We start from the raw sequence: 17,161 nt of genomic DNA on the forward strand, positions 1-17,161 counted from the left end.
ACCTGAGGCAAGTCCGTCTCCAAGGAGGGTGCTAAGGATCACCAGCGGAAGGAACATTCCATGTCCCGCGGAGGCCACGGCCAACGCTGAGGTGCTCTTTGGTGCTATCCTGCCATGGCACATCTTTTATCCGTCCAAGTTATTTTAAAAAGAAAAAATTTAAAAGCCAGAAGAATTCTAAAGTCAGCCACGGGTAGATTCACCTATAAAAAAAACACAAAACAACAAAAAACAAAGACATTAAGTGAAAACTTCAGCGATAAGTTACTTGCAGGTAGGCACTTTGGTAAGGAAGCTATAATCACATACAAAGTTGAAAGAATTCTAGTAAGTGAATTCCTGCTGCCAAGAAAGGACAGGCATGTAAGTGGCTTTTCCACGCGTATCTGGGGAAATGCCGAGGCCTGCAGCAAGCTGCCATCAGCGTCCACATCCAGGAGCCAGATCCTTGCAAGAGGACAGGGAGACAAGCACAGTCTCACCTGGAGATCTGTCAGGCACTGCGGAGCTTTCAGAAACTGCCCCGGCTCTGCCCTACCGCCTCCAAGCCTCCAGAAGACAGGAGGAAAGAGGCAGCTGTTGACACAGAGTGCTACACCCCTGAGTCAGGCTTTGCCTTTGCCACTTGGACTCAGAGCGAGTTCAACCAACCGAAAGAAAAAAAAAAATAGAGAACACATGTCTTAAAGGGAGAAATACACCGCCTAGAGAAGGAATGCAGCAGCGGGAGCCAAAGGCCCATGGCTAGGCTTGCTCAACTGCCAGAGGCTGGATGAGCCCCTGAGGATCTGACGCTGACTCCACAGCCATGAATCTCAAAAATGGGCCAATTAATCCAGGCTCACCCAACATACCTGTGACCCCAGAGGCCACACTTGTTGGCTGTACCTGACAACGACTAGGGGGAGGACGGATTGTAATTGTTAAGCCCCCCCCCCAGGTTAGACTATGACTTCAAACTAGGAACCAGAGTCTTTAAAAAAAAAAAAAAAAATCAGAGGTCAAGACTTTTAGGGATTATTTTCTACATGCCTTCAAAAAAGCAGCTGAGTTGAAGATACATTTTGATATAGGCCGATTATTATATTTTAGTTAACTCATTTGATTTCATTTATCCTTGTTTATAACAGGTATTCCAAATAATAAGATTACACTCCCTTTTTAAACTCCATATACACACCTCCTTCGCTTTATGTAAATAGATAAGGGAGCCTGCCATCTACAACCCTAATAAAGGATGCCCCTGAGATTCTGCCAGGGATATTAATCAGCCCTGCCTCCCATCTATGTCTGAAGCCTTGACTCAGGCCTACATTCCCTAAAGAGAGTTACTGCAAACAGCAACATGAGTTGTCTCAGTATGAAGGAAAAGCAGCTATGAAGGTCTTCAATGAGCATGAGCCAGGGGTTCAAGAACAGAGCTAACCTTACTGACTACCCCCATACAGCTGTGACTATAGCAGTCTTCTGTCCACATCTTTTACCCAGGCTCCAACTTGAGTCTTTAAAGCTGCAGAAAAGGGGCGCCTGGGTGGCACAGTGGTTAAGCGTCTGCCTTCGGCTCGGGGCGTGATCCCGGCGTTGCGGGATCTAGCCCCACATCGGGCTCCTCCGCTATGAGCCTGCTTCTTCCTCTCCCACTCCCCCTGCTTGTGTTCCCTCTCTCGCCGGCTGTCTCTATCTCTGTCGAATAAATAAATAAAATCTTTTAAAAAAAACAAAAAAAAATAAAGCTGCAGAAAAGGGGTGGTTCATAAAGAGGTCTAAGGGTAGAGTCTGTAAGTGACCCAAAACAGTACACAAAACTGTGTGTGTGTAAATACGTGGAATGTGTATGCATTTACCTGGCTAAGAACACAAGAGTTAGAATGCCAAAATTCAAATCTTGTTTCCTCTATTATGACCATGTGACCAAATCATTCTCTTAGCTTCCACTTCCTCATCTGTAAAATGGGAACAGTAACCATATGTCTTCATAGGTTTGATGTAACGATTAGGATCAGATAAAACACTTGGCAGTGCCTGGCACTTTGCAAGTCCTCAGTAAACACTGCCTGCTATTGCTGTTGTAATTATTAATAGGGCCTGAACTTAATAAGACATTAGAGGTCATCCGGTGATGGGTAGTAAGGAGGGCACGTATTGCATGGTGCACTGGGTGTTATACACAACTAATGAATCATCGAGCCTTACATCGGAAACCGGGGATGTACTGTATGGTGACTAACATAATATAATAAAAAATCATTAAAAAAAAAAAAAAAAAGACATTAGAGGTCATCAAGCTTCACCTCCTCAATTCAATAGATGCCAAAACCAAGGTCAGAAGAGGTTAAAGAATATGCCCAGTTGGCAATAGGCCCTTTGGTGCTGCCATTTTGGATTCATTCACAGCAGGTAGCTCTACCAGACAGTCATCATCCCCTCAAGGCAACAACCAGTGGATCGCTGAGAATAATACCTGGTTGTGCCACATCACGGCACGTGCACAACAAATATTTCTGTAGTGAATGAATGAGGCTGAATCAGAGTGGTGCTTAGATGTTCTGTACACAAGTGAAGGTAATCAGGACAGACTACTGGGAAGAGATGATGCTGACTGCTAGTGTGTATGTTCAGTGAAAAAGAAGGAAAAAAAGAAGGTACCAAATACAAGTGGAAGAGAACAATGGGAGCACAGCACTCTTGGCAGAGGCAGAGTTAAGGGCTAGGCTAAGGAATTTAAACTTTACCACGAAAACTATGCAGAGCTTACAGGATTATAAACAGAGAAGTTACAAGACCAAATTCATTTAGGAAGATCACTCTGGCAAGGATTCTGAAGGTGGGGGGTGCGGGGGGGTGATTACCCAGTGGTAAAGGATCTTAAATTTAGTATTTTATAATTAATGTGGAGCTTTTTTGAGGGCAATTTGACAACATCTGTCCCCAAAATGCACACATTCTCCAACCTATCAGTTCTGCTTTTACAACCTGTCCTCAAAAATCACATGAGCAATGATGCAGATGCAAGATAGTCACTGCACCCTTTGTGCTGGCAAAAGACTGAAGTGAGACGAGTTAAACAAGTTGTCATGCACACATGTAATGGAATACTATGCACTGGTTTGAAAAGAACTAGGCAGGTCAGTCTGTACTCATGTATGGAATGACTTCCAAAATTAGCACATGAAGAAAACCATTTATGAATACGCATGTATTTTTAAAGGGGATACACATACACACACCTGTCTGCCCACAAAATCTCTCTCTGGAATGATGCACAAGAAATCGGTAACTAACAACTGCCTTCAGGGAGGAGAAGTGAGTGATTAACAGGAAAATAACTCATTTTTCACTGTATGTATTCCCCTTTAATCTCCTTGAGCCTTGTACCTTGTGCATGTATTACCTATTCAAATAGATAAAATGGAAAATAAAATTAATGTAGTAAGGTTTTCTTGCAGCCACTTGTCTCCTCCCTCAACAAACTGACTGACATTCAAATAAACACTTCACACCATGCCCACCTTCAGTAGGACTAAGCCCCTTCTTACTCCCGAAGTGTCTTGAGCACCCTGCTATGACTACACCTCTAACAGGTTAATACATCTACATGTTTATCTGTCTCACCTCACCAGATTTAACGTTCCTTGAAGGCAGGGACTGTGAATTACTTAACAGAAAAGGCAGGGCCTGGCACCTGACAGGCAGGGAACTTGCCAAACTCATGAATACTGTGGGAAGGAGCCAGTACAGTATTAGGAAGAAAATGCACACATACGAGCTCCAGTTTTAAAGAAACAACTGACTCCTCCCTTACTGCTTAAGCAGCTACCTGGGCCAAAGGACCAATTCCACCACGAAGCCTAAGACCTGATCAAGCACAGAACAGATGGGAGTAATGACGATGGCAGCTCTGCAAAGAAAAAAGATGAATAGAGGGCAGTCAGTGAAGTGTTTACATGCAAGGCTAGGCCCCAAGTTAGTGCTTCAGAAGTAATACAGAGAAAAGGGAAGCTCTACAACCCCAGGGTATTGCTCAGAATGGGAGAACCCAGCTACTGTGTAGAAAGGGTCACCTATATACATCTCATCATTTTAAGAAGGGATCTGCTTTGAACACAGAACGTAAAAAATAAAATAAAATAAAACCTGTCCTTTAATTGTGACTTTAGACCAAGTGAAAAGAAAACCACATCAGAACAAATTAACTAGATATTCGTTACCCCTAGAGAAACACATAGACAAAAACTTGAAGGAGGAGGAGAAGGATCCATTTCACTTGAGTGTTCCTTTGGTACCTTTCTCTCCCAGAAAGAAAGTAGATGCTGGTTGTCAGGGGCTGGGGAAGGAAGGAATAGGAAGTTAGTGTTTAATGAATACAGGGTTTCAGTTTTGCCCGATGAAGAGTTCTGGAGATGGACAGATAGTGGTGATGGTCGTACAACAATGTGAATGCACTTAATGCCACTAAGCGGCACACTTAAAACTGGTCAAGATGATCGATTTCATTTTATGTGTATTTTACCACACACATTTTTAGAAAAAAATTATTAAAGAGGAGCGGGGAGGGGGGGAAGAGGAGCCTGGAACTAAGTCTCATGTTCAAAGCTGGCACTCATCCAGCTCACAAGGCAAGTAACATTTAAACTTAGAGGTAAGACGAGAGAAAAGGGTCTGGGGCTGCAAGTCAGTCCCCTCTCTGCCACCAAACAGCTGGCTGGTCACGAAGGCTCCCTGGCTTCCATTTCCACATCTAAAAAAAGCCTCGAAGGTCTCTCTCAGACAGAGAATTCTCCACAACATCCAAGCTTCTCTGCATATAATACATCTCTTCCTCCAACAGCCTGCTTTCCCCTCTAAAATACAGGGTGAGGAGGAGTCATGGAAAATTTACATTCATCCTTCTGATATTCCATCTTCAGGACTGGTGCTGCTGCCCCAATAGCATGTGTTAAGAGAGACCCCATGAACCAGGCCCTCAAGGTCAGTATCTGGTCTCTCCCACTTCTGTGAACTCAGAACATTAAGAGCTGGGTGACTGTGCTCTGCTGAACGTCATGAACACTCATTTCCTTTCAGAATAATCCTCTATGAGGATCCACTGCTCTGATTTTGGGGAAGCCACTTACCTCACCTCTGCCTCTGTAACCTTATCTACAAAATGGGGCTGTTGCTTGAACTATCTCCACACTCTCTAGTGAGGCTCAAAAAGAACAAAATACAAAGGACAGCTCTGTAAACTGGTACGATTCGGGTCCTTCTATCTACAGTTTCGGCCTAGGACCCAAGACAGCAGAGGGCTACCTGAGAAACTGCTCATAAAAATAATGATGAAAACATGACAGGCTTCTGGAGTAAAGGGCAACCTGTAACACAAGCCCAAAATCCACATGGTTTGCTTGCTTATTGTTGCCACAGATGCTTCCAGGTTAATCAAAGAGCCTGAAAAGATTAAAGGTATCCTGGGAGTCACCTTCAAAAATGGCTCACAGCCTAGGGAAGCAGCAGCAGCAGCAGCAGGTGGGGCCAGCCACGACACAGGCAGAGCACCCTGCCCCTGAGAGAGCTCAGGGCCAGATCTCCTCAGCCCATGAGCCTGGTTGCCTTGGGGCCTGCCCCTGTGGAGAATATCATGGTCCTGCTGCAGTAGCAGGGTCATGTTACACTCTACTGAGCTCTCCTCTGTGGAGACAAGAGTCCTGACTCTGTCAAACTTGACTCCCAGGTACAAAATGGGTTTTTCTACAGTTCTATGAGATCTGCCTCAGTCTACGTGTAATTTTCAGGACAGATTATTTCCGAAACCATGACCCATCTCTCCATTAGTTAAGAGAGGGAACTGGATGGGTAAAACCAACATAAATCCTTTTCTTGCCTCAGACCTAGTCCAGAAAGGGGATGGTGGTAGTGGAGAGTCTAGAATGAGAAAGTCTGTTCCTATGATTATCCACCTTCACCAACCCCAATGCTGCTATGTGATGGGGCAAGACAAAGAACAGTTTGTGAAATGCGACCAGAATTTAACCAGTTAATTACCTTTCCGAGTGTAAAGATAAGAAGTCCTAACTCTGTGAAGTCCGAAGTCCCCCAGAGGGTGTGATAAGAGAAGTGGCCAACAGGCCAAGAAGGCCTCCCTTACTGCTCCCTTTCTTCCCTCTATATCTCCTCCAATTCCCTCCTACTTACCCTGAAACAGCTGGGCCACAGCAGCAAAAGACATCTAAACATTAATCAGATCTTAATGCCTTCCACTCTTCCCTCCAAAATGAAAAAATGAAGTTACTTCTAGATGTCCTCAGTTTCCTTTTTTCTCCCCCTGTGACTCTTTCCAATCTTGTTAACCTCTATATCTTCCCCCTTTCTTTTGTGCCACTAACATGTGAAGGCTTCAACAGGCACAAAGTCGTCTTCTACTGGACTTGGAGATCCTTGACAACCAGAATGTTACCTTACCCATTTCCTTTTTATCTCCAGCTCCAAAGCCCAAAAGACACAAAATCAAACTTCCGTTAAAATTCACCTCCTAGGGGCGCGTGGGTGGCTCAGTTATTAAGCGTCTGCCTTGGGCTCAGGGCATGATCCCAGGGTCCTGGGATTGAGCCCCACATCAGGCTCCATGCTCCACGCTGGGAGCCTGCTTCTTCATCTCCCACTCCCCCTGCTTGTGTTCTCTCTCTCGCTGGCTGTCTCTCTGTCAAATAAATAAATAAAATCTTAAAAAAAAAAAATTCACCTCCTAGATATCCCAAAATAACCCTCAGCTTTCCCCGTAAGCCACGTAAGCCAGAGTACGGTAGGTGTTAGAGGTTTGTTTTTTATTTTTTAATTGCTTTGATATTCTTTTTTTTTTTTTAAGATTTTATTTATTTATTCGACAGAGATAGAGACAGTCAGTGAGAGAGGGAACACAAGCAGCGGGAGTGGGAGAGGAAGAAGCAGGCTCCCAGCGGAGGAGCCCGATGTGGGACTCGATCCCAGTACGCCGGGATCACGCCCTGAGCCGAAGGCAGACGCTTAACCGCTGTGCCACCCAGGCGCCCCCGCTTTGATATTCTTTGTATCTTTGTCTGGTTTCCCCAGAACTGCTCTCCACATCGTTCTGTTGTCACACTTTACCCCTACCATATCCTCAGGCTTCAGACAGCAGGGACACCAGCAGACACACCCCCACCCCCACCCCATCCCTAAGCCTCTTTTTAACAGTCTCCAACATCTCTTCTAGAACCTAACAGCAGGATGACTGCAGCCATGGACCTAAACGCACAAGACAGCGGTTAGTCCCAGCTCCACCAACCAACAGTGGACTGACTTCAGGCAAGTCAATTATTCTCCCTGGTCTTCAGGGGGTGGGCCTGGATGATCCCCAAATGCCCTTTCAGTTCTAAAGACTCTGGAATGTCTTCTAGGGAATAGGAGGGGCCGAGAAATATTTCCTCTGAAAACATAAGTCAACAAAAGTTCTAACTGGAAGGAAGAAATGTTAAATCCATCCTCTTTGTTCTGCATGAGCAGTCCTCTCCCCCCTCATCTCCCAAGACCCATCTCAGCATCCATCTCCCTCTGCATTGCAGCAAACTCAGGAAACTCCACTTTCCCATTTAGAGCTTAATCAATCCATCAGCACGTTTGTATGGGCCATCCGTACACAGTGTTCCTACAGTGTTTTCCAAAAATAACAAACGTCTAACAAAAAAAACCCCAGCCTCTGTGCGTGTGTGTGCGCGCGCGGGTGCGTGTATGCACAGATCACTGCAGAGCTGTAAGGGCCCAGAGAGAAGGAGCAAAGACGCAAGAGAGGACAGACAAGAACAAAACAACACAGACTCAAAACAGGACAGAAAAAAAGAAGAATGAAGGCAGACTGGCTGTGAGCAGGAACTTGGCTCAGGCCGTAAATTTCCGACCCTGAAGGCAGGAAACCACTTCTTCTCTAGTCCCAGCTTCACCAATACTGATGGGCTGAACTAGGACAAATCACACTGCCTCCCTATGCCTCTGTTTCCTCATCAGTAAAATGAAACAGTTCAACTAAACGTTTCTCAGGGAGGCTGGGATCGTGGAAAGATTCTAGCAGACTGGGCCAGAATCTATGCTCTGCTTGGATATTATTAGCTGGGTAGTCTAGGGCAAATTATTTTCAGTTCCCATCTATAAACTGGATACACAATACCCACACTTCATTGGATTGTTGTGAGGTGGAAATGAGATAAACGTGAAGGATGCAGGACGGTGTATGGGACAGTGGGCACTCAAATTAATGTTGGCTAAGACCCCTTCCTTCTCTAAAAGCCTATAAATTGAGTGCCCGCTGGATTCCCAAACGGCACTGTTTCTGCAGGGATGGAAACATATGCCCTGAGACTAAGCTCAAAACAGTTAAAGTGAAAGAACAGCCAACGGGTTAAACAAGTGAACTTCCAAGGTTCTCCCCCATGACATGCTAAAAATATATTTTTTAAGCAACTTAGCATTCCCTCCCCCCACATTAAATAATTATGTATGTGACTATACTAAGGTAGTATTTGTGTTCAGGGGGACCTGGGAGGTTTTCTAGTCCGAACATGTTGTAGGGAAGGACGAGGCACAGAACTTACGTGTTTGTTACATATATGTGTACACACACACACACACACTCATTACCTCATTAAAGAGGTGCCATTACCCCCATTTTACAGGTAAATGAAATCCAAGGGGCCGAAATCTATTCTCCTGCTTTTCTACTGCAAAGGGCTTCCTGCTCTTTTGTTTTCCAAATACAAGGTCAAGTTTAGTTGCATCTCTTCTAAGAAAACTCATCAATTCAGCCCACAAGCATGGAAGGCCCTTCTGAACCCAAAGAGAGTTACTGCCTGGACCATGAATGGGACAGCCAGTCATATCCCTCCCTAGGGCCTGCTCAGTTACTTAACTGTTGCATGCTACATTTACTACAGGTAGTAAATCCCTGCAGAGACCACCAATTCTGCCTCTTTCTACGCCCCAAAGTGCTCAAAATTTACTTGTTCACTGAAGGGGGGAAAGAGATAAACCCAAAAAACATAATTTGTATAGGAAACAAGAAAGCAAAGTCGCAACAGACATAAAACAGGAGAGGAAAGGGGCATAAATCCTTAAGTTTTGGCCAGGTAGCAAAAAACGTGCTTGGCAGAAAGGGCTATAATTGGTTCCTAGACCCCAGAGATATATCTGTGTATCATCACACCCCTCTGCTTGGTTCCCATCAGAGCTGAGTGGAGCAGGCTTCAATACCCACTGGGCAAATCAAGTCTGGGAAGCTGATTTGCTAAATCTGACTTCTTAGAGCTCTGTGTTTGCGGTGACTATACTGCAATTCAGCAAATATTTACCGGCTGTCTTCAGTGCAAGGCTTGGGTGATCACAGAGATGAAGTGCGGCACAGACATGAATTCCTTACCCTCAAGGAGTTCACAATCGACGTGAGAGGAATAATATGTTTATCTGTATAACACTGTGAAAGTGTTACAAGGGTCCAATAAAAGGGTTGTGTGGGTTTTGTTTTGTTTTTTAAGTGCTATGAGAATGCAGAGGAAATAGGAACAAAGACTTCTCAGTGGGGCTAGCAGGAGGTGAAAGAGAAAGGTTGAACTGGACCTTGAAAATCATGCACATACCTAGTGAGCTCTCAGGACAGATTTGCATGCATAGAGCTAATTATAAAGAGAGAAAAAGAAATGGAGAAAAGCAATTCACCAAAAGGACGGCAGAGAGAAAGAGACCGAAAAAAATGGTAATTTTGTCTGCCAGGCCCCACTGAATGCTGTGTCTGGTAAAGAGAAATAAATATCTATATACCTTCAATCAAGATATTTAGGTGCTAGGTTTTGGTTTCCAAAGTACTCATAGCTGTGCAGGAAACACCTCCTCTGGGTCAAAAATAGCAAACCCAGGAGAACTGGCTGATGCAGTTATGTTTACTTTTTACCATCTCTGTGGATGGCTTCCCAAAGGCCCCCAAATGGGATGGTATAAACAGGTCTGTGTCACTTCCTGGTTCTCAGGCCTTCTGCTACATTCCCAGTCAGTCTGGGAAGGCTGCCTATTTAAAAATAAACTTTAAAAAACTCACCAAAACCCCAACTCTAAACCGCCCTTTCCTCTACTTCATTCAATTTCACTAAAATTAAAAGGGATTGAGCAAGAAATGAGACACAAATGACCACAAAGAATGAATTCTCAGCTCAAAACAAAAATATATGCTGAGTTCAGGGTCAGGAGATCTGGATTCTCCTCATGTCCTGCCTCTAACTGGAAAACTTGACCTTGAGCAAGCAAGATAATTCATCTTTCTGCACAATAGCTGCTGCAGCATACCTAACTCCAGTGCAGTTACCCAATCATTCTGGACCTCGGTTTCCTCCTTATCTATAAAATAGCACTAATAATAGCTACCTCATGGGTAAGTATTATACCAGGAAATGCATATAAAGCACTTAACATAATACCTGGCGCTTGGTGAGTCATCGAACATGGTAGGTATTTGAATTATTACCACCTATCATTATTATTATCATTATTTTCTCAATATGTAAGGGTTGAAGTAGATGACCACTACCTGAAGAACTTCTCTGGCTCTAAAATCCTATGATTTTAAGTCACCACCTCTTTTTTTTTTAGGGGCTAGACAGAAAGGAAGGAATATAAACTTGGCAAAACATGACAGTTACAAACACCTCCTCAGCATTTATGTTACAAACACTAGGATACAATTAGAAAATCCATCAGTGAATAAAAAGGGCCATACTTCCCTCCCCAATGGAAACATCTTCCCTATTCCTGCATTAAACCCAGCATGTGGCAAGCTCACCCATGACACACTGTGTATCTACTCCCATGAACACCAAGGACAAGGCCCTCTGGCTGACATGATCTGACTTCACCCACCTCTTCTTTAATGTCAGCAGCTCCTTAAAGCAGCCCCAAAAGATAGCACAGTGGCCAATCCAATACTTTTCCTTTAAAGATTTTATTTATTTATTTGAGAGAGAGAGAGACTGCACAAGCAGGGGGAACAGCAGGCAGAGGGAGAAGCAGGCTCCCCACTGAGCAAGGAGCCTGATGCGGGGCTCAATCCCAGGATCCTGGGGTCATGACCTGAGCGGAAGGCAGATACCCAACCAACTGAGCCACCCAGGCGCCCCCAATCCATTCATTTCTAATAATGACTAATCCCTCCACAAAGTGTTCCTGTTTTAAATAAAAAAGTGCCTTGTCCTTAATATAATATGAACGTGGCTAAGTCAAATGCCCTTCCCTAAAATTACAGTGTAACCATAGGTATTCAACTTTATCAAAGCCAAAGTGCTAGCTAAACTATAATTAAATTCAGATGAAATTAATAAACTTTTCCTTTTTGATGTCCATTATGTGCCAAATGCTGTAGAAGATGCCGAAAACTTACAGGATGGGATGAGTGAAAACAAAAGAGGGTGGCACTGAGGTTTTTGGCCTAAGTGACAGGGTGAATGGTGAAAGCTACCAAAGGAGAGAAAGAACACAGGTAGACAAGCAGATTTTAGTGAAGAATGTAATCAACTGAGTTCAGGTTATTCTTGGACATGCTAAATTGTAGTTACTTCAAGGATATTCAGGTAGAAAGGTCTAGCAGGCAAATTAGAAATGAGTATGGTGCTCACTTCAGCAGCACATATACTAAAATTGGAACAATCCAGAGAAGATTAGCATGACCCCTGCATAAGAAATGAGTATGAAATTCTGCAGAGCACTTTGAGCTTGGAGTTAGCAGCCTGTAAGTGAGTGGTTGAAACCATGCATAATAGATGGACTCACCTTAGAGTAGAGTGAGAAGAGAAGAAAGTCAAGGACAGAATCCTGGGAAGAGCAATAACTTTTTAAAGGAGCATACCAAGGAAGGACAGCCCATGAAAGACACTCCAAAAAGTACGAGGAAACCAGGCCCTGTGCATCATGGATGTTAAGGGAGGGACAGAGACAGTGAAGGAGGATGTAGGGGGAGTTGGCAGTGAAGGTCCGGTAAGATGAAGACTGCTCTGGTCATAAGACCATTAATGACCTGATCAAGAGCAGTTTCATTTGAGTGATGAGGGTAGACCATATTGATCTTAACATGAATTCAAAGTGAGAAAGTGGACACAATAAAGGCGAAACTATTGGGGGAGAGGGGTTGGAAAAGAAGGGAGAAAAAAGACTGGAGGGTGGCTAGAAGGAATTTGTATCTTATAAGCTGTGCCTTCTCAGTTAACCCAAGGATTTTAGTTGAGATTCCTGAATTGCCCAGATAGCTTGGAGAGTTCTCTCTGAACTGACACTCCCACATGCTGTGGTTGGCCAAAGCTAGGGAGAAGCTGGGGATGAATATCAAAGAGCTGCCTCCTTCCTTAATGTTCAATAGCAACAAAAAACCCTCTCCATCCCATCACCCCTACCCCAAAACTCCTACATCTGTAAGATTCATGAGTGGGAAAAAACAGTCAATCTAGTAGCAGGGCCAGAAGTGACCTTTCCTCATGTCTCTCAGGCCTTAAGATTCTCCATAAATATGGTCCCACTTCCTGCCATTTTCCTCCTTTCTACTGAAATGCCTAACCTGAGTATTTTTCCCTGAGGTTCTGGTTCAGGCTCCGGATTCTAGGAGCATGTTCTTTACCTCTATCTCCTGAAGCTTAACAGCAACAGCCCCAATCAGGTATGCACTTAAGCCAAACAAGACACTGTCTCCTGGCTCTAACTGTTCTCCTCCATCTTGCGTAAATTCCAAGAAGCCTCTGAATCTATAACCAAACCATGACTCTTCCTGTCCTCTCCCTCACAAATTACCCAAACTTCCTGTAAGCTGTCAAGGTTGGACTGTGAGGCCCCAAGCAAAAGCAAGAAACAGGAACTTGCCTATTGTTCCTTCCCCTTTGATTAGTCCCACGCCCCTGCTTCCACCTATACCCTCCACCGAGGCCTACAAGTTCCAGTTCTAGCTCCAGTCATACTTCTGGTTCTCCAGATGTGGGGCTCTAAATCAGGACCTGAGAAGAAAGGAATGTAATTCACAACAGATATTCCCTTAAATCTCCAAACACACACTCTAAAAATAACCTCAGGGGCGCCTGAGTGGCACAGCGGTTAAGCGTCTGCCTTCGGCTCAGGGCGTGATCCCGGCGTTATGGGATCGAGCCCCACATCAGGCTCCTCCTCTATGAGCCTGCTTCTTCCTCTCCCACTCCCCCTGCTTGTGTTCCCTCTCTCGCTGGCTGTCTCTATCTCTGTCGAATAAATAAATAAAATCTTTAAAAATAATAATAATAATAATAACCTCAAATTAGCCAAAGTTCAGGCAGAGGTACCAAATAAAGAACTTCATAAAGTCCAGGTTACATCCTGGAAGATGTTAAGAGGGGTTAGGATAAACACAGCAGATGAGAAAGAAACATCATAAATTAATGAGGGAATCTGGTATTTCCCTCCAGATAAAGCATCTGGACTCATTTCTCACAAATATCTTTCTTAAGGAACTTACTGACTTCATTCAACACCTATATTGGGCACCTACATATTCTAGATTCCATGAAAGGTACAAAGATGGAGAAAAGCATATGCCCTACAAGAGATTACAGTCTACTGAGGGAGATAAGACACATATAAAAATAACCACAATACGAGGTAGAAAGTGAAAACACATGGGTGATATATAGCCAAAATGCTGAAGAGAAAAGATGGAAGTAAGCTGGAGCCCAGAGAGGGAAATGAAACTGTTACTTACAGGATCATTCAATGTGAGTTTTATTTTTTATTTTTATTTTTTTTTAAAGATTTTATTTATTTGACAGAGATAGAGACAGCCAGTGAGAGAGGAAACACAAGCAGGGGGAGTGGGAGAGGAAGAAGCAGGCTCATAGTGGAGGAGCCTGATGTGGGGCTCGATCCCAGGGATCCGGGATCACGCCCTGAGCCGAAGGCAGACGCTCAACCGCTGTGCCACCCAGGCGCCCCTCAATGTGAGTTTTAGAGTTACACAAAAGGGACTTCAAATCCTAATTCTGCCTCTTGTTTCTTACAGGTCCCAGGTGTACTGTTTTAACTGCTATGAGCCTCTGTTTTGTCACATATACCATGGGGGTAACAATACCTGTTTCGTAAAATTTCAGAGAGTCCATGATTCACACATATTTGAAGAGTTTACTATAGTATCCGGCACAGAGTCAGACTAGGTAAGGTAGAAGGGCTACTGCACATAGAGTTAACGCCCCTCTCTTCCCCACACAAGGCTATCTGGACCTAACTCATGCACAGGCAGCTGGTCCCCTGCTCTTTGTTCATCCATTGTGCCTATCAGTTCAGTTAGCTGCCCAGGTAAAATGGGAACATGGTCCGGAGATGCAAGGAAGAGACTCAAAGTGTGTGTATATGTGTGTGCTCATGTCAGGATAACACCTGGAAGCACACACCCAGCATTCTGCTATAAAGTGCAGCATTAAAATACAGGTAAAATTACAGATCATACCATGTATAGCATGATACTGAATCATTCTTTTGGACATAGGTATCCAATAAATTTGTGGCAAACTGACGTGATCTGAATCTGGTTGAATTCTCAAAATCTGTCTCAATGGATACATTTTTCAACAAGTGAACACAAGAGGAAAAAGACATCCAAGGTTAAAAGTTGGTGTAAGGTGACAATCTGAGGGACTTCTACCTCCAGTCATGATGGAATAACAGGGACTAGATTTATTCTCTCTCCTTAAACTACCAGAAAGCCAAATATAATATATGAAATAATAGTTTTCAGACACTCAACAATAGGCAGCATAGGGCAGTGATCCTTGAATAAAGGGAAAGAAATGCAGTGAACCCTACTAGTGCCCTACCACCAGGACACAGAGTAGAGAGGAGAAATCTGAAAGAGTTGAACAATCTCACTGAGTCAAAGAGACAGAGCTGGGAATTTGGGGAGACCAACATGGCCAGAATTTACAGGGCAAAATAACTGAAAAGAAGAGGCCACAAAGAGAAAAAAGCCACAAAGAGAAAAAAGCCCCAGAGATCTGTAGAGAGATCCCCTTGAGCCTTTGGCTGAGTACTCGTCTGTGCATATGTGTGAGGAAATTAGCAATCCTGGAGAAAGAATGAACGGAAAGAAGTAGGTGGCATAACCCCCAGAGTTCACACAGAGCCAGAAATACTCATGTTCCCATTGGCCAAAGTGGAAAAATCTCCTAATACACAGGGCATCAGATGCAATCTTCAGAAGGATTTGGCCTTAGAATGGGACCATCCCAGCCCTAGACTAAAGGCTGTTTTGGATCCACCCTAACAAAGCGAGAAAATAAGCCTTGGAATGAAAGGATCGAACAAATTCCAAGTAACTGAATTGCTTCCTAGAACAAAGCCCAAAAGTACTAAGAGCAATACAAAAAGTTTCAGCACCCAGAAAAATAAAACTCACTATATCTAGTTTCAAATAAAAAAAAATTAACAGTAATGCAAAGAGGCAGAAAAATATGACCATAACTAGAAGAATAATAAAACAATAGAAACAGGTGTAAAATTGACTCAATGACAGAATTAATGACAAGGACGTTAAAATCTCTATTATAAATATACTCCATGTGTTCAAGAGAGAAGAGGAAGGCATAGGCATGATGAGGAAAGAAGTGAAGAGATAATAAAGACCCAAATTGAACTTGTAGATGGAAAAATACAAATATCTTAAGGAAAAATATGTAGGATAGGATTAAAAGATCAGACACTGTAGAAGAAGAAATTCATGAACTCGAAAACACAGCAAAAACTATACAAAATGATATACACAGAACATCAGTCAGCAGTGGGACACTATCAAGCAGCCTAACATACACATATGTAGATATATTACATACACACATACAATGTGTGTGTGTGTGTGTGTGTGTGTGTTGCATGTATTGCGGGTGGGGCAGGTAGACACACACACAAAAAAATTTCAAGAAATAATGGCAGAAAATTTTCCAAATTTGACGAAAACTATAAATCCACAGATCCGAGCTCATCAAACCCCAAGAACAAAAAGAAAACACAAGGCACACCATAGTCAAAATGCTGAAAACGAGTGATAGAGAAAATATTTAAAGCAGCCACAGCAGGTGTGGGGGGGGGGAGAGACTGCATTCAAAAGAGCAAAGGATTACAGCAGGTTTATTAGAAACAATGCAGCCCAGGAGGCAATGGAGCATCACGATGAAAGTACTGGGAAAAACGACAGTGTGGCACCGGCTAAGGAAAAATTGACAAGAACTATGAAGCTCCCATCACTAATACTTTTTGTGCTCTGAGGTAACATTTTTCATGGAGGCTTGTGGAAGCATAAGATGGAGAGAGGAGGTGCTCAGTGTCCTTAAAAATATTTATAAGTACAGTATCCTATGAAGAATGAAAAGAGTTAAAGACCCTTTCTTAGGTTCACACAGAGAGACACTTAACCATGTTTTATACCTTTGTATTCAGAACATTAGAGTCTGTAGACTCTTGTCTCTTGTACAGACAAGAAAGGTCTGTCAGAAGATTCACCCCATAGCAAAAGAAAATCAAGTTAGAAATAAAAAGTAAATCTCATTAAGGAATGAGTCTTACCAGCGTCAGGCCTGAGTAGACTCCCTGCCTTCAAGTATACATATTTGCTGGTTAAGCTGCCTGACTGGCCTCTACAGATTCAGATGAAAAGTTTTTTCAGAATGGAAGAGCGCTGCTTGCGCAGAAGTAGGTAAGAGTAACTAAAGATATGAATGAGAGTTACTCAATTCTTAGCTCTGCAATCCAGCCCAGGGCAGTAACATCTCCTCATTAAGTACCCTGGGCTGGCACCACATTCTTTAGAGTCCAGCCTGCAGCTCTGCATCCTGGAAGGACCGTTAAGATGGCAATTTATCTGTCCCATGCATTGGCTGGTCTGGTCTCCCCACTAAACTGTACACTAAACTGTATGTGACCAGGAAGGCTGGGGCGCCATCTGCTTTTGCTTTCTTTGTAACCCAGAGACCAACATACACTAAAAAACAAAACAAAACAACACACACACACACACACACACAAAACCCCAACATAGGTGCCCAAAAGGGACCCTCCACCCCAAAATACTTGTTTCCTGAACTAGAGGCTCTAAACTGGGGGCAATTTTAGTCCCCTCCCAGGGTATCTGACAACGTCTAGA

At 43.5% G+C, this 17,161-nt stretch overlaps 1 protein-coding gene and 1 non-coding gene across 4 annotated transcripts in view; one reads left to right on the top strand and one right to left on the bottom strand.

Annotated features, from left to right (window-relative positions):
* SUSD6 (sushi domain containing 6) overlaps positions 1–17,161 on the bottom strand; it is a 96,024-nt gene that overhangs the window by 51,966 nt on the left and 26,897 nt on the right. For 2 of the 3 annotated variants that reach the window (XM_026519646.4, XM_057318734.1), the window contains exon 2: positions 3–203. In XM_026519646.4, the coding sequence (XP_026375431.2) occupies positions 3–123 (121 nt within the window). In that variant the 5' untranslated portion in view covers positions 124–203. Of the gene's footprint in view, positions 1–2; positions 204–482; positions 939–17,161 lie in introns of those variants that run through there. The other variant, XM_026519648.4, reaches the window with a different exon arrangement.
* On the top strand, positions 11,632–11,738 carry LOC113270426 (U6 spliceosomal RNA). Its single transcript, XR_003321837.1, has one exon. It is a non-coding gene; the product is annotated as a U6 spliceosomal RNA (small nuclear RNA).

The sequence above is a fragment of the Ursus arctos genome, unplaced genomic scaffold, assembly GCF_023065955.2.
Source record: "Ursus arctos isolate Adak ecotype North America unplaced genomic scaffold, UrsArc2.0 scaffold_25, whole genome shotgun sequence".
Lineage (NCBI taxonomy): Eukaryota > Metazoa > Chordata > Mammalia > Carnivora > Ursidae > Ursus > Ursus arctos.